This window comes from Amblyraja radiata, chromosome 5 (assembly GCF_010909765.2).
Source record: "Amblyraja radiata isolate CabotCenter1 chromosome 5, sAmbRad1.1.pri, whole genome shotgun sequence".
NCBI lineage: Eukaryota > Metazoa > Chordata > Chondrichthyes > Rajiformes > Rajidae > Amblyraja > Amblyraja radiata.
This window is the reverse complement of record NC_045960.1, coordinates 60,814,958-60,838,817: the sequence shown is the minus strand read 5'-3', so window position 1 is coordinate 60,838,817 and position 23,860 is coordinate 60,814,958. Positions and strand designations below refer to the sequence as shown.

Here is a 23,860-nt window from a genome sequence, read left to right as displayed (position 1 = left end):
TGGCAAAAATATGTCTATAGGTTCTAAAGCTGGCAAAAAATATGTCTATTGGTTCTAAAGCTGGCAAATATATGTCTATTGGTTCTAAAGCTTGCAAAAAATGTCTATTGGTTCTAAAGCTTGCAAAAATATGTCTATAGGTTCTAAACCTGGCAAAAATATGTCTATAGGTTCTAAAGCTGGCAAAAATATGTCTATTGGTTCTAAAGCTGGCAAAAATATGTCTATTGGTTCTAAAGCTTGCAAAAAAAATGTCTATTGGTTCTAAAGCTTACCAAAAAATGTCTATCGGTTCTAAAGCTTGCAAAAAATGTCTATTGGTTCTAAAGCTTGCCAAATAATGTCTATTGGTTATAAAGCTTGCAAGAAACTGTCTATTGGTTCTAAAATGGTTCATACTAGCACTCCAGAAAGCCTCCACCCCCCCCCCCCTGCCACTCCTCCCCCCCCCCCCCGCCCCTCCTTCCCCTGCCCCTCCCTGGTTGGCTTGGCTTGGATGTGTCTTGAAATTGAAAGGCACTACTTACTGCAAATGGTGGCATGAAGTTGAAGGGCACTACTTACTGCAAATCGTGGCTTGGGAGCTTTGGCTTGAAGTTGAAAGGCACTATTGCTGCAAATGGTGGCTTGGTTGCTTTGGCTTGAAGTTGAAAGGCACTACTTACTGCAAATGGTGGCTTGGGTGTGGCTTGAAGTTGAAAGACACCACTTACTGCAAATGGTGGCATGAAGTTGAAAGGCACTACTTACTGCAAATGGTGGCTTGGTTGCTTTGGCTTGAAGTTGAAAGGCTCTATTACTGCAAATGGTGGCTTGGTTGCTTTGGCTTGCAGTTGAAAGGCACTACTTACTGCAAATGATGGCTTGGGTGTGGCTTGAAGTTGAAAGACACCACTTACTGCAAATAATGGCTTGGGTGTGGCTTGAAGTTGAAAGACACCACACTGCAAATGGTAGCATGAAGTTGAAAGGCACTACTTACTGCAGATGGTGGCTTGGGTGCAATGGCTTGAAGTTAAAATGCATTACTTACTGCAAATGGGGGCGTGGGTGCATTGGTTTGAAGTTGAAAGGCACTACTTACTGCAAATTGTGGCTTGGGTGCTTTGGCATTAAGTTGAAAGGCACTGCAAATGGTGGCATGAAGTTGAAAGGCACTACTTACTGCAAATGGTGGCTTGGATGCTTTGGCTTGAAATTGAAAGGCACTACTTACTGCAAATGGTGGCTTGGGTGCATTGGCTTGAAGTTGAAAGGTACTATTTACTGATAATGGTAGCATGAAGTTGAAAGGCACTACTTACTGCAAATGGTGGCTTGGTTGTTTTGACTTGAAGTTGAAAGGCACCTCTTACTGCTAATGGTGGCTTGGGTGTGGCTTGGGTGTGGTTTGAAGTTTAAAGCCACTACTTACTGCAAATGGTGGCTTGGATGCAATGCCTTGAAGTTAAAAGGCACTACTTACTGCAAATGGTGGCTTGGGTGCATTGGCTTGAAGTTGAAAGGCACCACTTACTGCAAATGGTGGCATGAAGTTGAAAGGCACTACTTTCTGCAAATGGCGGCTTGGGTGCTTTGGCTTGAAGTTAAAAGGCACTACTTACTGCAAATGGTGGCATGAAGTTGAAAGGCACTACTTACTGCAAATGGTGGCATGAAGTTGAAAGGCACTACTTACTGCAAATGGTGGCTTGGGTGCTTTGGCTTGAAGTTAAAAGGCACTACTGTAAATGCACTTACTTACTGTTTGCACTGTATATTGATTTTAGATAAAACGCTACCACTTACGGCTGTGATTTTTGGCCATCTTACTCAGCCCCCCTCCGCTGAGCAGATGCAGAGAATTCTTCCCATCAATGAAAAATAAAAGTGTTATTAGTTTTTTTTTAAATGTTGAGAATCTCTCTCCAAGCCACACCTTTTCCAGTGGGTGGGGGAGGGGTTATAAAACCCGGAAATGTGGGTGTGGCTCAGTCTCTGCAAGATGGAGGAGGGAGAGGTCACGACTCGCTGCCTTTAGTGGCTTTGCACCCTACTTCAAATGGTATGAAACTGCACTTGAATTTGGTGGCCTTATACCCTGCTTGAAATAGAATTTCAAGGATTAGCCGTGAGTCAACTACCAGCCCACCAGCCGTGAGTGAGTGAGTTGCCAGCACAACAGGCTTGATTGACTGAGACGCCAGCCCAGTAATCCATTTGGCGCACAATTTGCATACTAGCCCTCTGGAAACCAGTCCCTTCAGCCCACAACACCCATACTAGCGCTCCAGAAAGCCCCACCCCCAACTGGCCACCAATATTAGAATTGGTGGAGAGGTGGAATATTGCATTGGCTGACCAGCCCTCCTGTGTGATGCTGGGACCCAACGGGTCCCACTTAGTCTAGTAAATACTAAAATCCAGGAGCAAAACATAACCTTAGTTAGCAGTTCTTCATTGGGGCTTGAGACACAGATGCTGCATGTCCTGAGGCAGACTCCAGCCTAGAGCCAGTATGGAAAATAACATCTCACTGATTGAATCTCTGGTCTCATCGTTCATTTTCACACTGTAAGAAAACTGAAACTGATATGTTCTAAATATGAACTAAAGAACCAACTAAGAGTTTAGATAAAACGCTACCACTTACGGCTGCGTTATTGCAAAAATATCATCCATTTGCTTAATTGTTAGATTTTTATTTATTTTTAGCAGATTTGAAAGAATTGCTGCTACATTGAGGCAGAGGCACCAAAGAAATGGCTCTTCCTTTTACCTGCATCAGCAAAAAAATGCCTATTTGCAAACTACAGCAAAGAACAATAAACCTGAATATTAATGGCTTCAGTAGAAACAGAAGCAATAGAAGAAACAAAAATGGAAATTGGAATTGAGGCCAATATGATAGGAGGCAAAGTAAGGCTCATTTAATGCACACCACTGGTTTATTTTTTTATTTAATATGATATATATGTGATTCTAGTCACGTTAGCAACCATCATGGGAGATGGAGTTAATGAATGGATGTGAAGTTTTCATTCGGAGCCAAAAATGATTACTTAACTATTTCCTATGTTCACTTTCAATTTACTGTATCATCTACTACTTCAAGTCAAAAAGGCTTTCTGCCAGTATAGAGGTGTTCATGGGAAACAGTAATGGAATAGCCCTGGGGGGGAATTTCACTACACAGATGGAAGCTAATTTTATCTATGAATGTCTAAACCAGTCATGTCCCAATATGCAACACAGATATAAAGGAAGAAAGATAGAAACGAAGAAAACAATTGAGATCTGGAAACCCTTGGATTCCAAGATAGGTAGGTTTGAATCTGGCATCTTGGAAAGTGAATTTTCAATGCATGCTCATTATTTTACATATTTCTTTGCATGATAATTAATCGACACCCAGACAATTAATTTCACACCCAGAAAAGTGCACAACTGAATATTTACAATGAAACATGAAGATAGATGTAAAAAAAAAACCATCAACAATTCTTTATTCCCACTTAGCCATTTGTGACTGTATATTATCACAACAATTAATAAAGGAGGCCACTGTCTTATGTTGATTGACGTATATTCATTCATTTATCTCATCATAGGCACTAATATTCATTTCATGGTAAATTTTCTGCAGGTCCAAATCAATTTTTGAAATTAATATTTACTCTAAGATCAGAGTATCCATTGATTTATTCTTGGTTGGTTCAGATAATAACATCACATACCAATAAGCACAATGGTAATATTAGGATGGCATGCATTAACCCCTCTGAAAGGGAAATAATTACAAGGATAATCACAATGCTAAACTGAATATTCCATCTGCTTCTCCTCTTATTTCCTTTGACTTTGACATCACATCACTTTGATTTTTATCTGTTAAGGTCTCATCCAGCTTCAGGGCTCAAGTTTAAAAAAGCACGCAGAAATCTGCAGCTTACCCAAATGGCCATCTGGCTGTCTGAGGCTAGTGAGAGCCAAGTCCTGAATGTCTGGTAAGTCTTTTTGCAGTCAGACAGTACATGACATTCCTAAACCAGGGCAAGACTGCACGTTAAAAAAAATCGTTTTCCAGCATGAATGCCGAGGGGTACTTTGCAAGTCACTAAAATCAAAGATATAAACATAGTACAAGCTGCTCTTTCAACAGAGCTCCACTTTCAAAGATACACCATCCCCTCCTGCAGACTGCATTCCAATCCCCATCTTGGTTGAAATAGCCAGAAGGGTCATTATTTTGTTTATCTAATAAGCAGCATTTCAGTCCCTACATTTTACAAACAGCAAAACATATGATTTTTTGTGATATAATGAAAGTTTGTTACAAACTTCATCATCAAATGAAACTGGCAAAAGAACCAATAATACAATTTACCCAAGAGAGTGCGTGTAAAGGGGATCCGTAGGATGGACTGCTTTGCCTTGTGATACCGAGATGAATTTCTGCTTGTGAAATAAATGGATTCTGGACTTGGTTTACTGTGCAATCGTTTGCTGTAATTGCATCTGAGAAATATAAAAACATTTTTAATAATTATTATTTTCACATTAATATTTTATTAAACCAAGGCTTTAATGTAATTCAAATGAATACTAATTATTAAAGAATGGATGCCTTACTCTTTACCTGGCTCTACACATCTCGTTGCTCCATTGAGGGATGCGGTTTCAGGAATGTTACATGATTCACGAGTCTTTTTACATTTCTCTGGAAATACAGACAAGGAAAAATAATTAGAGTCACAGCCATTCCACATGGAAACAAGCCATTCCGGCCCACCAAATCTGTCCTGACCACCAAACGTCATTTACAGTAATCCTATACAAATCTTTTTTTTTTTTTTTCTCACCACTTTCCCAGCCCCAGTTCCAGATTCTGCCACTATCATGCATATCAGCGACAAATAACCATGGCCAATTAACTTGCCGACAAGTATGTCTTTGAAACACAAGAGGAAACCAGGGCCGCCGGAGGGAACCCACATGGTCACAGACAGAATATGCAAACTGCACACACACAGCACCAGGGTTCAGGATTGAACGCTGGATCGCTGAACAAGTTTAGTTTAGAGATACAACGCAGAAACGGGCACATCGGCCCACCGGGCCGACCAGCGATCCCCGCACATTAACACTATCCTACACCCACTAGGGACATTTTTTACATTTACCAAGCCAATTAACCTACAAACCTGTACGTCTTTGGAGTGTGGGAGGAAACCGAGATCTCGGAGAAAACCCACACAGGTCACGGGGAGGTCACAAACTCCGTTCAGACAGTTCCCATAGTCGGGATCGAGCCCGGATCTCCGAACGCTGCATTCGCTGTGAGGCAGCAACTCTGTCACTGCACCACTGTGACCGCCATTTCAGAATTTTAAGTATTCAGTACCACAGCCTTTGCTATATAAAAATCAATTAACCAGCCTCTGGCCGTAGCAGCACTTCTAGGGTGAAATGTATTTCCCTTTCCAGGATTTAAAATGTTCAAATGCTGCCTCTTTTCATTCTTCGACATGACTGATCTAAGTGCTGTTATGTTATCAAGAGGGGAGAGGAGGGGGGGGGGGGGGGGGGCGAGTTGCCGGTTCTATGCTTCTATTTCTCGTTAACTGATTGATCTTGACAATGTTGCCCTTTATCTAAAAATGTTCACTTAATCTAATTTTATATGAATTACAGAGATCATGAATCAGCATATGTTGCATTAATGTGTCATTTTCCTTTTGAGTTTTAATTTTAAGTGTTGCTTGGCATTAATGTAGTTTGCAATTAGAAAACTTTAATTAAGTACATTGATTATTTGATTAAACCATTTGACATTTGAACTGCGAGTTATATAGTGCTGAAGTATTCTTGTAACTTTAGGATTAACTGTGTAACTTAGTAATTATCCAGAACGGGTACATTATATATAGATATAGACATATACACACACATTCTTGAAAAAGCTGTCTGATGTTCCTATTTGTGATGCTAGCACTTTGTACTGGAGAGAGAGAGACAATTTCAATCTGATGTTATGTTCAATGAAAAATAGCAAAGGTTCTTCCAAGTAATGGAAGCATTTTCCATTTACACTGGATTGTAACATTAATCTTGAAATAATGTCTTATGGACTTCACATGCTGACAATTGGTTGAGAAATGAGTATAGTTCCTGCCAATGCTGAAAATAAATCTCAAGCTGGAAAGTTCACCAGTGAAAGAGCTGATACTCAGATCCTAATTATGTTACATCACTGCAGGTCTCTCTCTCCCTCTCCCTCCCCTAACTGGATGCATTTATTTCTCCCCTACCCCCTTCCACCGACATTCCTTCCGTTACAGCAGAGCTATCTGTACTGCTCGGTATAATGCAAATATAATTGATCGATCTCAAATTTTGGTGTAGGAGAGGAGATTTGGCTATGGAAATTGATTGATTATACCTTTAATAATCCTTTACAGGAAATTACAGTGCCACGACAGCTTCAAGACAGACATAACACCACACATTTCCTCAAATGGCTTCCATACTTAACAAGTTAAAATACAAGTTAAAATACAAGTTAAAATACAATTAATTAAAAAAAAGTGCAGTTATTTATGCGCATTATATAACCTTATAGCAGCTGGTAAACAGGACTTCCTATGTCTCTCAGTTTTGCACATTGGTGCAATCAGCCTCTGACTGAAGATGCTGCTCTTGATCACCTTCAGGGCATGGAGTGGGTGAGTGGGGTTGGTCATTATTGAACCCAGTTTGTTCAGAGTTCTGGCCTCTGCCACCTGCTGGACCGTTCGTTGCTCAGCCCCGACCACTGAGCCGGCCTTCCTGATTAGCTTGTCCAGTCTGTTTTTGTCCGCTATGCGGGCGCCATCTCCCCAACAGGCCACAGCAAAAAACAGAGCACTGGCCACCACTGAATGGTAGACACTGCACAGTAGGGGTTGGCAGATGTTAAATGACCTCAGCCTCCTTAAAAAATACAGTCGGCTTTGTCCCTTCCTGTACACCGCCTCCATATGACACTTCCAGTTCAGCTCACTGTCAAGCTGCACCCCAAGGTACCTGTGGTTAGCGACCACATCCTATGTTTGTACTTAGAAGTAGAATCAGTGTTTTACCACTATTAAGTATGATGGAGAAGAATTCACTATACAAATAAATTAGGGGAAAGAAATAGGAAGTGAAAAAAAGGAAAAGGAAAGGAATTTTAGAAAATAAATGCTTGGATTCTTTACTTAAAATTAAACGCTCATGAAGTGTTTCAAACCCATGATGTATGACATATGACATTTCACCGTGATTGAATATTGGGTACCCACAACATCACCCATTATTTGACCATCTATCTATCATATCACATACTTATTAAAAGTCTCATCTTGTACGTGTGTATATGTTGTTGTCTTCTTCGCAAAAACACCACGCGGTAACGATTACATTTTTACATATTCTGATCGACATTTTTCCCCTCGAGGCCGAGAGCACCTTCACTGAACATTTTATGCTTTATTTCTCGACATATTACTAAGTAAGAAGTTTAAAAACCTCAAAAGACTTTGAATGGAAAACGAACAGCTTTCACTGATGATGTCACAATGGCTCGGGTAACAGTGATCAGCTTCACTGGAGATTTCATCCTATATTTCAGGTTATTCCCGATTAAAGCTTTAAAAATGCCAACTTTCACATGATTTTTATATATTCAGATTCACATTTTCCCCTCTCAGCAGAGAGCACCTTCACTGAACATTGTATGCTTTATTTCTCGACATTACTGACTAGTTTAAAAAAAATCAAAGGACTTTGAATTTAAAACAACCAGCTTCAACTGATGGTGTCACAATGTCTCGGCTAGCAGGGGGAGGGCGAATTGCTATTGCAACAGGCAGGACAAGTGCAATTGGAATTTTTTTCAAAGAGCACTGCTGAGAGAGGCAGGAGAGTGCTGGAATCTTACGTTCGGGAAGTTGGAGGACCACGCCTCCTGTTGGGGCCTTGGGTATGGAACAGGTGCGTTGGGGGAGCAGACCCAATGGGTCTGCACTTGGTCTAGTACAGGGGTGGGGAACCTTTTCCTATTGGAATGCCGCACTGTTAGCTGTAATCTAATAAGGCCGCATCCAAGAAACATCAATTAGATATACTTCAAAATGTACGTTATTTTGTAAAAACCTAACTACTATGTACTAACTTCAGGAAAATGAAAAAATGTGTTAATTCTAAAGTTAACAAACATTTTAATGACTTTGTTGAGACTGCTTTTTGTGGGAGAGCATTTGAATATTTGGTTGCAACATGGAGGTACGCAGTTTCAGCTGATCTTCCAGATGGGCATCCGTCATTTGTGACCTTAAGGGTGTCTTGATTTGGGTTAGGTAGGAGAATGTTGATTCGCAGCAATAAGTGGTTGAAAAGCAAGAAAGCATTTTTCGTGCATGTTGCCAAAGACGTGGGTATTAACATGGGTATAGTTAACAATACTTATAACTTGTTGCAAAGTATCACTAAAAATAGTAGATTTAGCACAGAGATTTTGCTGATGTAAGATACAATGAAAAAAATGAGAACATCTGGAACTGATAATACCTTTTTTACCTGTGCAATAAACCCTTCACATTTTCCTGTCATGGAAGGTGCACCGTCTGTACATACACTCACTAAATTAACCAAATCCAGTCCAACTTCACAACATTTATCTTGAAAGTTGTTGAAGAAATCTATTCATGTTCTACCCGTAAGAGTGCCCAAAGCGAGTAACTCTTTGTTGCAAAGAAAATCGGCCTGAATGAAGTATAAAACCTGCGCCGAGTCAGTAGTATCAGTTGATTCAAAGTTGATAATACTGAAGACTGGACGGCCAGCGTACTCTCCCAAACCAACCTCAGGCGCTGGTGGCGCCAGTCAGGCAGAGAGGTTAACGTCCATTCTAGAGCCGCATTAGAACTAAATCATGAGCATAACAGGTGTTAAAATAGCCCTCATGACTTACTAATGTTTTGATTGTGGCCCTCAGTCGGGGAAGATTATTTTGTTGAATCTGCTTTTACCCTTTGGTATTTTAAATATGTTCATTTTAAGATTAAAATTAAAATAATAAAAGACGAACAAAAACATATTATAAAAAATAAAAGGAATTGTTCTACAAAATTTGGATTTATTCAACAGGCCGCACTTAATGGCCTAGAAGGCCGCAGGTTCCCCATCCCTGGTCTAGTATATTACTAATACTCTCATCTTGTTCATTTGTTCGTTTGTTTGTTTGCATAATTTCCCAAAACTCTGCCAAAACGGTACACGATAGCATTCCAAATTTTGGCCCACCCTACTCACAATTGTCCTGGGGTGTGCTTTAACCAAGTTTCGGTCAGATTCATGGTACATTTTACACGTTTTTGACATTTTAAACTTTACAAAAAACCACTTTACAAAACGACTTTTCCACTTGCCCTGCCTGTCACCCGCGTTCGATGTCACAATGGGATCCTGAATTTCATTTACGTAAAATTGACTTTGATTTTATTCTAAAAAAAGCTCAGTTTTAATCAAATTATTCAGTTTTCATTAACAGCTAACATTGTGTTTAGGTTATTTAATAGAAAAAACACGATTTTCACAGAGAATTTCATTTAAAAAAAAAACATTGCGTTGGTGGGATAGGGGGGAGGTTTCTTTTTTTTTTTTAAATCGCGATTTTCATTGTGGGGGTTGGGATAGTGGGGAGGTGAGGAGTAGGGGGAGCATGTGGATGGAGGGAGGTAGGATGGGAGGGGAAAGTGGGGGAGGTGAGGAGGGGATAGAGGGAGAGGAGTGGGGGATAGAGGGAGAGGAGGGCAGTGGGAGGTGAGTAGGGGGGTGTGGAATAGGGGGGAGCAGGGAGATAGAGAGAGGAGGGGGTAGGGAGGGGAGAGGGGTTATGGAGGGAGGGAGGGGTGACTGAGGGTAGGGGAAAGGAGGGCAGGAGAAGTGAGTGGGGGGGGGAGGAGAGGGGAATGAAGGGGGAGGGCAAAGAGGAGGGGGAGTGAGTGCTGGGGGATGAGGGGGAAGGATAGGGGGAAGGAATAAGTAATGGAGGGGGGAGGAGGAAGAGGGAGGAGGAGATGGAGAGGGTGAGGGGAGGAAGCAGAGGAGGGTTGGTGGAGGGTGGGGCGATGGAGGGGAACAGGGGATTGAAGAGGGAGAGTGAGATGTGTTCACATTGATCTTATATTTTACATGTTATTGCCATTTTGATCTTTAAAAATGTCGCAGTCGTGCTCCCACTTGCCGGCCTCGCCTGCGCAGTTGGGGCAGAGTTGCCATGACTCGCGTCACAACAGGGATCTCTGTCGTCACAATGGGAACCCGTCAGCCACGCCTGCGCAGTTGGGCGCTGTGGGTCAGTGGTGGAATATTGCCTTGGGGGACAGGCCCAACGGGATCCACACCTGGTCTAATTGATGTTAAAAACGTATTTTATCCACAACAGCAGGAGTTTATCTATGTAAAGAAACTGTTGAAATGTTGCCGGTGAGTGTTCTAGCATGTGATTTATTTTCAGCATCAGCTGAATCGTGTGCTCGCAAGTGGAAGACTTCAATTGGAGCCAGTGATGGCAAAGCATGCAAATGAGCAGCAGCTCAGGTGTAATAGTTAGAATCTCCTGCCAGAAAGCAGTTCCATGAATTGCTTTTAAAAAGACACAAAGTGCTGGAGTAATTCAATGGGTCAGACAGAGGGCGTTTCAGGACAGGACACTTCTTCAGACGGATTGTGGAATCGGCAGAGAATAAAATAAAGTTGAGGTCCATTGCAAGTTTGGATGAGGCCCGGAGCTGTGGGAGAGACTGCCTTATCAAAGCAGACGAAAATAATGTGCTTGACTAAAGGGCCTGTCCCACTTGCGTGCGATTGGCGTGACAGGCCGGAAGCGGCGGTCGCGCGACTTTCGCCCATCTCCATGCGTCACACAGCATGTGACGTCATTTATGCATATAAGGGGGGTTGCTGGCTGCTATTCCATGATCATCATGGAAGAGATACAGATTGCATTGCTACAACAGCAACGTCACCTATTCCTTTTCTCCAGAGATGCTGTCTGACCCGCTGAGTTATTCCAGTTTTTTGTGTCTATCTTCATTTTAAACCAGCATCTGCAGTTCCTTACTACACATAGAAAGCAATGAGATGGATGAACAGTGCATCGTTTTTTGATGGTGTTTACTTAGGGAGAAACAATGCTGAGGATGACCTGTCTAGCTCTTTGTTCTTTTTTCCTTGTTTCTACATTCAGCATTCCAAATCAGTCATTGAGTTTAGGATTTCCGTGGAGGGAATACATGCATCTTGGACCTCCAGCTTTTTAAAAGGTTGAAACTGGCAGTTCCTTGCAGAAGTACTGGTATTAGCTAGCAAGATCTATCCTACATGTTAAAATTGATGTTCATAACTCTACTTAATTGTGTTGAGATAGGTCCTGAAACTATCATTGCTGAACAGGCCTTCACTCCGTGGCAAGAAACGCAGTGTGTGTGGTGAGGATTTTCAAATCACACACGCTTTTACTGCTGACGCGAAAAAGGCGGGCCGACTGATTTTGGGCGTCGCACGACATCGCACGGTGATGTCAGCACGCAACGCCACGCGCTACGCGTACGACTTCAAGACGCTTGCATGCGACCGCAATACGCCTGCGTGCGTACGCACTACATCAGGCCGGAGCGCTGCGCGAAGATTTTGTTCGCTACAAAATCCCGGAGCAACGCGCGATACCGTGCACAACTCTATACCCCTCCGCGCTTCTCCGTGGGACCACGCCGCGCGGCCACACGATGCCGTGCGCCTCAACACGACGACGAGGGCGCGTAATTAGCGTGCCAAGGACACGTAAGTGGGACAGTGCCTTAACCTTCTAGTTTGTCAGGCTAACCTGCACCTGGCTAACTATCTGATTAGAGATCCACAAACTGGCAGAAGATAAAGAGGTGTGCAGAATTACCATCCTAGTTGTTTCCTATCAATTTAATATCAAGGGATTTGAATTAAAATGAAGTACCATGTTTATGGAGGCATGTCCTTTATGAAAGGGTGTTAAATGATTCTCCCATAATAGGTAGCACAGTATAATCTATTCAATCAATGGTCAATCCAGTTTGTCAACCAGCGACCAAAAATGGGGGGACTGTGTATAAACACAGCTGTAATTTCTACATGGTGAAACCAAAATGTATAAAAATACCCTTTATTAAAATCTGACAATGTACACTTTAACCACATGTGATTTTTTTATATTACAAATCTCAAATTGTGGAGTACAGAGGCAAATAAATAAATGATGGGTCTTTGTCCCAAACATTATGGTGGAGGGCACTGTAACTACCTATAAACAATAATTCTTGTATATTCTTTACTTTGTGTTCTTAGAAAAGTATAGTTAACTTCAAACTCATTCAAAAGGTCTACTTTAGTGGACCATTAGATAATCCATCAAATTAATTTGTCCATCTCCTTAAACGCATGGGTGACAATTTTGCACAATGTTTCCTCTCGAAAATACCATATTAAGAAATAAGGCAGAGTCTTTCAAAGGTTTACTTATTTCTTGCTTACCCTCTTGTGCTACTTCCCAAAGGTCATATGCAATTCTGAAAGCCTGAGCGACTGTTAAGGTCACAGCTTGTGCCTGTGGTGGAGAAAAACTGACATTCATTAAGCAACAGTGCAGTGCCTCAGCAGATCAAACATTATTTGGCTCTTAAAGAATACGTTTAAAAGTTTTAATAATCTTAAATGACCAGCTAGTCAAATTTCCTACAATTAACTTTTTCTAAAAGTCTGATAAAATAATGAAGAAAAATAGAACAAGGTGAGACCAGTGTTGAAAATGTTCTTATGTTACAAGGACTGCTATAAATTAGCCCCATGGAATACAACAAGAATAGAAGTGACTGCAATCTGGGCAAATAAAAAAACTAACACCTGGAAGAACTCAACGGGTCAAGCAGCATCTGTAGAGGCAAAAGGAATGGTCAACATCTAGATCCTGTTTCAGGACTGCATCAGTCCAAATGACAATGAATAAGATGAATGAATAGGAATGTGTCGTAGGAATCTATGCACTTCTCAGTTCTAATTGATGTTTCAATGCTCACAAATAACTACATTTCTGCTTACAAAATAATTGCTTACATTTTCAATCAATTAAAAAAATCTGGACTATTTTTACTCCTCTTATTACCTTATTCTTATAGAATCTTATAGAATTTTATTATTCTAAGGATACAAGCAGCCTGTAGGTTTCCCCTCACACCATACAGTAATCTATAACAGACCCCAGAAGCCTGTCTAATATGATCCTTCGGCTTTTCACCAAAATCTTTACTTAATTTTCCTTCGAACTCTTAGAATGCTACTTTAATAAAATTCTTCTGAAGCTTGGAGAGGAAGCAGCCCTGAGAGCATTTACTTCCATTATTTAGATTTGCACAGGTTCAGGATTTGGAACGAACACCAACCGAATTTGGAATGGTCTCCCTCAAGAACTGCACGTTTTCAAGAATTAGGTCCGTTTAAGAGTGGTAATTTTGTTTGGTAGTTTAGAAGTTTGGCGGACAAGAAATATAGGAATAGTGCAAGAGTGTGGAGGTTAATCATATTGAATGAGTTGGCTTGGTGTTGAATGACTATCTTCTGTCCATATTGACTGTATTGTTTTAAATCAAATTTAGTTGGTTCAACAGCCACATACACAAGAATGTCGTTGATCCTTAAACTTGTTGCTGCCTTTCTTCAGTGATTCTGCTGTGCAACCGAATATTAGAATATTCTCCATTATCCCACTTTTTCATCCATCCATTATACACTAGGGGCAGTTTCACAGAGGCAAATTAAAATATGGATTTTCACTTCTGTCAATATAAATGCCTATGAGGTCACCTCTCAACCTCTGATGCTCCAGTGAAAAGTCAAGTCTGCCACCCTCTCCTAATAGTTAATGCTCTCCGGAAAATGCAGGGAAATAGCCCGTGTAGGGAGGTGGGGGAAGGGGAGCAAGAACTAGCAAGCAAGAGGAGGATAGAGGTAAGGAGGAGTTGATTAGTAAATAAATCAAGTTGGGAGACGCGAGGGTGGAGATAACAACAGAGGCTGGAATGTGATAATTGGAGAACAAAAGACTGCAGATTCTACAATCTGCTACAAAAGGAAAATGAAGAGTACAACCAAATAAAAAGGGGTGGTGGCAGCTGGGAACCACAAAGGCAGGGGAGGGGTGGATAGGAGGGAGATCCAGTGGGAGGAGTTTACAGGTGATGGTCATATTGGGGTAGGTGGCAAGAGGGGAAAGAAAAAAGTGACAGGAAGTGGGGGAAGGGGAGAGAGTTGCATGAGAGTTGTAATCAAGGAGGACGAGAAAATGATTATCAGTGCCTCTGGTAAAAGATGCAAGGCAGGATGTACGAGTCCTAGATACAATTTATCCAGGCCTGGTGACTGCATCCAATGAGTCACATGCAATTTCTGATTTTTTTTTGTTGTATATTATTTTCAATAAGATAACATGAGTTAATTTGGAGAAAACATTTACATTCCAAACCAAAGCAAACTAGCTTTCTTTCGGTAATCTGCAAGTAAATTTGCCTCCGACCTACTATCTCTGCTCACATCCTCAATCCTATCTTCTCAGATTTGGCAGGAAATTGGCCAATATCATATCAACAATTGTCAAACTCTCACACATTGTTACAGCATTCATTAAACTGAAAACACATTTAGCAATGGCTTAAACAACATTTGAGAAATAATTTTTATCAAATGCTAATTAATGCTATGCAAAAATTTTGAGGCAAGTGACTGGTTAATGCAATGGAACAAATCTAGAATCATTCAATTTCTTGCTCAATTTACTTTGCGCATTGACAGCTTTGCACTTCAACTAATTCGGTCACTGAAACGCACTTCATGGTAAAGAGGTCACTTCATTGAAATGATATAGGATTTATAATATTAATGACTTAAATGGAAACAATAGCCTGCCCTTGATACCTTGATAATATGTCAACAAAAGATTTGGAAACTTACAATTTTTTTCTTCGGACACAGAAATGCATGACATTCCAAAGTTTCATTTACATGGCTCCGAGCAATATATGCAAATACCTTGTCCTGGGTCTTGTCTGCAGTGCAGTATGATATTCTGTTGAAAGAACATGAAGCACATGCATGACTGAAATTGATTTGAATGTTGTGTGTTTAACTGCACATTACAGACATACAGTGTTTATCACCCCGGAAAGATGTGGTGCTGTTCATCAGACTTGTATTGGCTTTTGCTGGGACAGTATAGGAGGTCAGGGTGGAATGCAATGGAGAATTAAAAGTTAGATGATTTGTGATTTGCATGGAAAATATAACATAATCCCAAGGGGTACTGATTGGGGATGATCAGCGATGATCACATTGAATGGCGGTGCTGGCTCGAAGGGCCGAATGGCCTACTCCTGCACCTATTGCCTATAATTTAAGAGAGCCCGATAGGCAATTATTTTTTCCTTTTCATGGTTTAACATTTCAATGGATCTTTATTGTCACATATACCGAGGTACAGTGAAATTCTTTCTTTGCACAAGTTCAGCAAAGTATTACTATTAACTACAAAGTACTTGTATATTCTCTCAGTGGACTATTTCTAAGAGTCACCAGGTATTTCAATGATATATACCGAGATAAAACTGAACAGAAAACAGATGACCCAAACTAAAGACCAGGGTCGCACATCACCAGCTGACCAACATACCTTAAATGGATGTGGTAAAAGAGATTAAGTAACCGGACCGGCATCCCAAGATCTGAACTATTGATATGGAACACGAGTTCAAATTCCATCATATATTTAAAATCCTTGTAATTCAACAAAGCTAAATCATTGTTAGCATCAATAATAATAATGATGACCATGAAATGACTGGATTGTTGTAAGAAAACAATCAACCTCACTGGTTGATGAGGGAAGTTGGAGAGAAAGAGAATGAACCAAGGGGCGTAGACGCTATAGAGGGGAGGGGGGGGGGGGGGGGGTGATAATTGGAAAGAAAGAAAATAAACAAAGGATCATAAACGTTGTGAAATGCATAGCTATAAAATGTATCTTGTCGTTTAAGCCATAGTAATGGAGACAGAAAAAAACAGCTCAGCCACAGAATGCAGAGGTGTAGCGAATTACTTTGTTGAGTGATGTGGGCTGAATCACCTGCAGCTCAACATCGACAAGACTAAAAGGAGCTGGTGGTAGACTTTAGGAGGAGAGAAACACCCTGTCCCCTGTCTCCATCAATGGTGTGGATGTGCAGTTTACCAGGGAGTACAAATACCTTGGAGTTTACCTGGACAGTAAACTGGACTGGTCTAGGAAAGCTGAGGCCCTGTACAAGTAGGGACAGAGCCGGCTGTACTTTTTAAGAAGGCTCCGCTCCTTCAACGTCTGCAGTAAGATGCTGCAGGTGTTCTACCAATTGTTGATAGCCAGTGCCATCTTCTCCGCTGCTGTGTGCTGGGGCAGCAGGGCGAAGGCTGAGACTGACCAACCCCCCCCCCGCCCCCACCTCCTCAATCTTTGCATATCCCCAAAGCCTTACCACTCGTAATTTTATTTTCATGTATTTTGTGTTTTTTTATGACTGTTAGCAAATTAACTTCCCTCCTGGGTAAATAAAGTTCTATCGCATCGTATTGGATTAATTCTCTGCAAAGCACCCATGTTCAGTCATCAGAGAGACCCTGAGCTTCTCCATTGCACTCACACCCTGACCTGTTACAACAAAACCCAATACAAGTCTGAAGAACAGCTGCTCAACTTCTGTCTGGGAATGTGTAGTCTTTGGGACTTAATGAATTCAACAACTCCAAGTTACTAATTTCCTCTGTTTGTATCCGGACTGACCAGTATTATTGTTGGATCAGTTTTCCTTCTCCATTGGCATGTTCTGACCTGCTGAATATTTCCTGTTTATTTTCTTTTGGTCATATTCTCTCCCTATAACTTCCTTTATTAACCTAGCAACCAGTTAATGTTATTTACAGCTGATTGGCATGGCAACCTGGTTCCTTTGTCCTGTCCTTCCTTCCCTCCCTTCCGCACCGCCACGTCTAACTAACTTGCTTTCTCTCTTTTTGATGAAGGGTTTTTTGACCTGAAAAGTTAACCTGCAACGCTGCCAGGGCATTTATAGCCAGCTGCACTTAAAGCAACTTTAAGGTGTAGGCAGGTGAGGGGAAGGACTGAAGCCAGGTCTATCTGGCGATGGGTGGAATGAGGTGAGGAGGGAAATACTGGTAGATGATGGTAGGTGGATCTAGGTCAGGAAGTGGGAGGAGTGGAACTGGGAAACAATAGTCACAGCTCGGATGACCTGGATCCGATCCTGAACCCCAATGCTCTTTACGCGAAGCCTGCACATTCTTCCTGTAACTGCGTGAGTTTGCTTCAGGTGCTTCTGTTTCATCCCAACATTCTGTCAGATTAAACACTCACTATAATTCGTGCCTAGTGCGTAGGATAGTTGCTGGAAATGTGGGGAGAGTAAAATGGGATTAGTGTAAGTTTTGTGTAAATGGGATTTCAGGACCAGGCTTTGCTCAAAATTAATTCCTTTACCCTCGTTTTTTTCCCCCCGTAATCAAGCAGATCATGTCAGGATTCTCTATAAACATTTGAAAAATAAAATCTTGTGAATGTTTGGAGTTCTCAAAAGCTGGGCACATGTCTGTAAAGGGAAGATGAAAATCCACATATATCTATATTACTAAAAGTCTGATCTTGACCACTTCCTGTTGTTCTGAATATTGATTTTAGAAAAAACGCTGCCACTTACGGCAGTTATTTTTTGGCCATCTTACTCAGAGTCCCCCTCCGCTGCGCATGACAAGAGGATTTTTCCCATTGTTGAAAAATAAAAGAGTTATTAGTGTTTAAAAAATGTTGACATTCTCTCTCCTGAAGGCTACGCCTCTTCCGGAGGGACTATAAAACCCGGAAGTGTTGAGTGCCTCAGTCAGTCTCTGCAAGATGGGGAGCGAGAGGGTCACGTCTCTCAGTCTGAGCCGTGAATAACACTGAACACATGTCTACTAAACTCTGAGTGGTTTTACTGACCTGTCAGTGCCCTTAATGTGGTTTGAAAATATAGTTTGGAAATGCTAAAGCTGTGTTGCCTTTGGTTTGGAAATGCTAAAGCTGTGTTGCCTTTGGCTTGGAAATGCTAAAGCTGTGTTGCCTTTGGTTTGGAAATGCTAAAGCTGTGTTGTCTTTGGTTTGGAAATGCTAAAGCTGTGTTGCCTAATTAAAGTTGCCTTGCCTAATTAAAGTTGCCTTGCCTTCTATATAATTAAAAGTCTAATCTTGACCCTGTTTGCGCTTTATATTGATTTTAGAAAAAACACTACCACATACGGTTGTAATTTTTGGCCATCTTACTCAGAGTCCCCCTCCGCTCATCAGGTGCCGAGGACTTTTCCCATCGATGAAAAATAAAAGAGTTATTAGTGTTATTAAAATGTTGAGATTCTCTCTCCTGTCAATCACGCCATGAAGGCCATGCCCCTGTTGGGAGGGGGAGGGACTATGAAACCCAGAAGTGTGGGCGTGGCTCAGTCTCTGCAAAATGGAGGAGGGAGAGGTCACGACTCACTGTCTTTAGTGGCCTTGCACCCTGCTTAAAATGGTATGAAACTGCACTTGAATTTGGTGGCCTTGCACCCTGATTGAAGTGGTAAGAAACTGCACTTGAATTTGGTGGCCTTGCACCCTGCTTGAAATGGAATTTCAAGGAATAGCCGTGAGTCAACTGCCAGCCCACCAGCCGTAAGTGAGCTGCCAGCACAACAGGCTTGAGTGACTGAGCCGCCAGCCCAAGAATCCATTAGGCCCACAATGTCCATACTAGCCCTTTGGAAACCAGTCCCTTCAGTCCACAACACCCATACTAGCGCTCCAGAAAGCCCCCCCACTGGCCACCAATATTGGAATTGGTGGAGAGATGGAATATTGCATTGGGGGACCAGCCCTCCCGTGTGATGCTGGGACCCAACGGGTCCCACTTAGTCTAGTATGACATAAACTTTAGTCAGAATGGAAAAAAAGTAAAAGAAAGCAGAATGTGGGTTTGGGAGATTCAAATGTGGAAGAACACAAAGAATGGTAGTGAAATGGCAAATAGCAAATGATAGGATCTATTCATTACTGATAGATGAAATAAACTGAATATGACGAGACAAATTGAAGCCCAGAATGTACAGTATGTGAATAGTAAAATGGAGTTGGTTGAGTGAGGTGGGGCGAGAACATTAAAACATGGCAAAGAGAGCAGCGAAACGAAAAGGCAAAAGAGAACTTACAAAATTCTTAAGGGGTTGGACAGGCTAGATGCAGGAAGATTGTTCCCGATGTTGGGGAAGTCCAGGACAAGGGGTCACAGCTTAAGGATAAGGGGGATATCCTTTAAAACAGAGATGAGAAAAACTTTTTTCACACAAAGAGTGGTGAATCTCTGGAACTCTCTGCCACAGAGGGTAGTTGAGGCCAGTTCATTGGCTATATTTAAGAGGGAGTTAGATGTGGCCCTTGTGGCTAAGGGTATCAGAGTGTATTGAGAGAAGGCATGTACGGGATACTGAGTTGGATGATCAGCCATGATCATATTGAATGGCGGTGCAGGCTCGAAGGGCCGAATGGCCTACTCCTGCACCTAATTTCTATGTTTCTATGTTTCTAAGATATGTACACCATCCCTTTGGAAGTGGAATCCCCATCTCAAACATTGGCCTCATCTTTCCCTTGGTCTGAGAGCAATGTGAGGAGAAAGCACCTCATTAAATAATAACAAATGTGCATCAAAACATGGCTATGCATTGCAAGCCTACAGGAAACTTTTAGGAATAATGTAATAAACTAAATAGAAGACCCCTAATAAATTATTAAATGAAATTATGTTGCGAGCTCTTCTACATCAAGTACAATACCTGTAGATGGAGACATTTTCTATGAGTTCATTGGTTGTTGTGTCTTCCAACATTATCCCTCGAGGAGAAACAGTTAGGGTAACTTTGAGGAATTTCTTTCCTCTTGCCTTGGCCTAAAATAAGTAAAATTGGCAAATCCTTCAATATTAAGATGCTAGATGAACAACATCTCATGTAACATATAACATGCTCAACTCCCGTTAAAACTTCACATGATGTGGAATCTATATTTCTGTACAAAAGCACACAATACATTCATTAGATAGACACAAAATGCTGGAGTAATTCAAATATTCAGGCAGCATCTCTGGAGAAAAGGAATAGGTGACGTGTCCAGAAGGGTTCTGACCGAACGCCGCTGAGTTCTCCCAGCATTTTGTGTCCATCTTTGGTATAAACGTGCATCTGCAGTTCTTTCCTACACATAATATATTCATTAAATTGGTATCTTTTATATGCTTATATGGTTTCTGTTCGCAAAGGGTTCTTTCACAGACTCCTCCTCATTCCCTAAAATAAGATTGAGTTAAGTAACCGTCCCACCCCCCCCCCCTCCCCCCAATTGCATACACGTACACACGAGCATGACACATGCACCACCCTCCCCCTCCCCCCCCCCCCCAGGGAGGTAGGACTCTTTACATGCTACTTTAAAAACTTGATAAGACACAAAATGCTGGGGGAAATCAGCAGTTTAGGCAGCATCTCTAGAGAAAAGGAATAGGTGACTTTTCGGGAAGGGTTCTGACCAGAAACGTCGCCTATTCCTTTTCTCCACAGATGCTACCTGACCCGCTGAGTTCCTCCAGCATTTTGCGTCTATCTTTGGTATAAACCAGCATCTGCAGTTCCTTCCTACACACAATATATTCATTAAATTGTTATCTTTTATATGGTTATTAAGTACTGCAACAAGATACGATATTATTTGGTTCAAGTTTAAGGTTTTAGGTTTAATACTATTTGATGATAAAAAAGTTAGTGGTTTTGTAGATAGTGAAGAAGATTGTGAACGATTGCAGCAGGATCTGAATTGATTGGCCATGTGGGTGGAGGAATGGTTCATGGAATTTAATACAGAGAAGTGTGAGGTGTTGCATTTTGGGATGTCAAACAAGGGCAGCACCTACACAGTAAATGGTATGCCTCTGGGTAGTGTTGTAGAGCAGAGGGATCTAGGAGTACAAGTGCATGGTTCCTTGAAGGTCGAGTCAAGGTTGAAAAGGTGATAAAGAAGGGTTTTGGCACATTGGCCATCAGTCAGAGTATTGAGTATAGAAGTGTTAAAGAACTGCAGATGCTGGAAAATCGAAGGTACACAAAAAAGCTGGAGAAACTCAGCGGGTGCAGCAGCATCTATGGAGCCTTCTGGTCTGAAGAAGGGTTTCGGCCATAAACGTTGCCTATTTCCTTCGCTCCATAGATGCTGCTGCACCCGCTGAATTTCTCCAGCTTTTTTGTGTACCTATTGAGTATAGAAGTTGGGAGGTTATGTTGCAGTTGTATAAGACGTTGGTGAGACCGCATTTAGAATATTATGTTCAGTTCTGGGCACCATGTTATAGGAAAGATATTGCCAAGCTTGAAAGGGTTCAGAAAAGATTTACAAGGATGTTGCCAGGACTAGAGGGTGTGAGCTATAGGGAGAGGTTAAGTAGGCTGGGTATCTATTCCATGGAGCGTAGGAGGATGAGGGGAGATCTTATAGAGGTATATAAAATCATGAGAGGAATAGATCGGGTAGATTCACAGAATCTTTTACCCAGAGTAGGGGAATCGAGGACCAGAGGACGTAGGTTCAAGGTGAAGGGGAAAAGATTTAATAGGAATACCAGGGGTAACTTTTTCACACAGAGAGTGGTGGGTGTATGGAACAAGCTGCCAGAGGAGGTAGTTGAGGCTGGGACTATCCTATCGTTGGACAGGTACATGGATAGGACAGGTTTAGAGGGTTATGTACCAAGTGCAGGCAAGTGGGACTAGGGTAGCTGGGACTTTGTTGGCCGGTGTGGGCGAGTTGGGCCGAAGGGACTGTTTCCACACTGTATCACTCTATGATTCTATGAATCTATGACTCAATGTAACCATCTGGATTTAATAACTAAAACTGCTAGTGAGAAATAGACCCTGGTATTTTAATTAGGCAACATCACAGAATTGTTAAGGATTGCATTATATATGTATTGACCATAACAATGACCCATAGTGAGAAAGGTTATAAATATAATTTCCAAAATGGAAGCTGAAAATTACATTGCTATTCATTCTGAAAATCATGGCTTTTAATCGATTGAATAGCTTGCCAAATAATACATTAACTGTATTGAAGTGTGCATTTTAAAGAGACAATTAATGAGGCTTTAACCTGCTAAGGGTGATTCTGTCAGAATCAGGTGCAGTTGCTCTCTGGTCCTTGCTCATACACCATTATTTGCATCTTTTTATTGTGCTTCCGACAGGATGGCAAAAACTGCTAAAGGATTTCAAGGAGAAGGGGAATGAAGCTCCGCTGTCGTTGCTGAAGGTGCAGCCACTCTTCACCCTCCCAAACCAAAAGGAAAGGACGATCACGGTCCATATGTTTAACCCACATGTGCCCGTAGTGGATGTCCTCACCTTCCTTGCTCGCTACGTCGACGGAGCAGTGAACAGCGTGGACGTGAAGGATCTGCATGGGATTTGGACGAGCAAGCGGCAGGTCAAGGTAAAACTGAGGGTGGACAAGGAAGGAACTCTCCTCCACCCTCCATCAGTTTTCGCAATTGGAGGAAACCGAGGATATTTAATTTACGTGGGGCAGCCCAGAGTTTGCAGAAAGTGTAATAAGCCTGGACATGTGATGGCCCAATGCAATGCAGTGGTCTGCAAAAACTGCAAAATGGAGGGCCACGAGACAAAGGACTGTCAAGCCAGCAAGAACTGTAACCTGTGTGGGGAGGGAGGCCACCTTTACAGGGCCTGCCCAAAAAGAGCATGCACATATGCACAGGCAACAAGAGGGGCGGCTTCCAGCACCCCCAGGGTAGGTGAGACACCCACTACCACTGCCAAGTCCCCAGCAGAAAGGGGAAACAGGGATGAGGACAGCCCAACCACCTCAGCCACCTCAACCACCTCGAGCCCCCAAGTGCCAGGAGAACTCCAGCACCAAGCCCAGGAGGGAGAGTCGATGGAGGAGGGGGGAGAGCAAATTTGGACTACTGTAAAATCCAAAAAACACCAGAAGGGTCAGCACACGGAGCAGAGGCCAGAAAGGGATGGCAAGCCCAAAAAAACCACCAAAAAACGGTCTCTCTCCCTGACAGAAGGGAGAAACCTCTCCTCGTCGGAGGATGAGGCGAACGGGAAACCCCACAAGAAGAAAATCGGGGCGGAAAGGAGAAGGTGCAGGACGATTGTACACCTGCACCAGGAGACCGAGAGCAGTGCAGCGGTCGAGGGGCTCCAGCCCCAGGACATCGGGAGCAGTGCAGCGATCGAGGGGCTCCGGCCCCAGGACAACGGGAGCAGTGCAGCGGTCGAGGGGCTCCGGCCCCAGGACAACGGGAGCAGTGCAGCGATCGAGGAGCTCCAGCCCCAGGGCATCGGGAGCAGTGCAGCGGTCGAGGGGCTCCAGCCCCAGGGCATCGGGAGCAGTGCAGCGGTCGAGGGGCTCCAGCCCCAGGGCATCGGGAGCAGTGCAGTGGCCATTGGGCCCCAGCTCCGGGCAACCGGGAGCTTTGTAGCGGCCGATGGGCCCCAGCTCCGGGCAACCGGGAGTATCGTAGAGGCCGATGGGCCCCAGCTCCGGGCAACCGGGAGCAGTGCAGCGGCCATTGGGCCTCAGCTCCAAGTTTCCGGGAGCAGTAAGCCTGTCACTGAGCCCCAGCCACGAGAGACGGGGGAAGCG

At 42.6% G+C, this 23,860-nt stretch overlaps 1 protein-coding gene across 6 annotated transcripts in view; it reads right to left on the bottom strand.

The window, feature by feature from the left end:
* LOC116973363 (low density lipoprotein receptor adapter protein 1-B-like) overlaps positions 1 to 23,860 on the bottom strand; it is an 86,754-nt gene that overhangs the window by 22,743 nt on the left and 40,151 nt on the right. For 3 of the 6 annotated variants that reach the window (XR_004412046.1, XM_033021351.1, XM_033021350.1), the window contains exons 3-7: positions 19,972 to 20,084; positions 15,037 to 15,151; positions 12,568 to 12,640; positions 4,612 to 4,699; positions 4,367 to 4,497 (exon numbers count right to left, since the gene is read on the bottom strand). Coding sequence is in view for 5 of the 6 variants with exons in the window: in XM_033021351.1 (XP_032877242.1) it covers positions 4,367 to 4,497; positions 4,612 to 4,699; positions 12,568 to 12,640; positions 15,037 to 15,151; positions 19,972 to 20,084 (520 nt within the window). In the remaining variant the exon portion in view is untranslated. The remainder of the gene's footprint in view (positions 1 to 4,366; positions 4,498 to 4,611; positions 4,700 to 12,567; positions 12,641 to 15,036; positions 15,152 to 19,971; positions 20,085 to 23,860) is intronic. The other 3 variants (XM_033021348.1, XM_033021349.1, XM_033021347.1) reach the window with 1 other exon arrangement.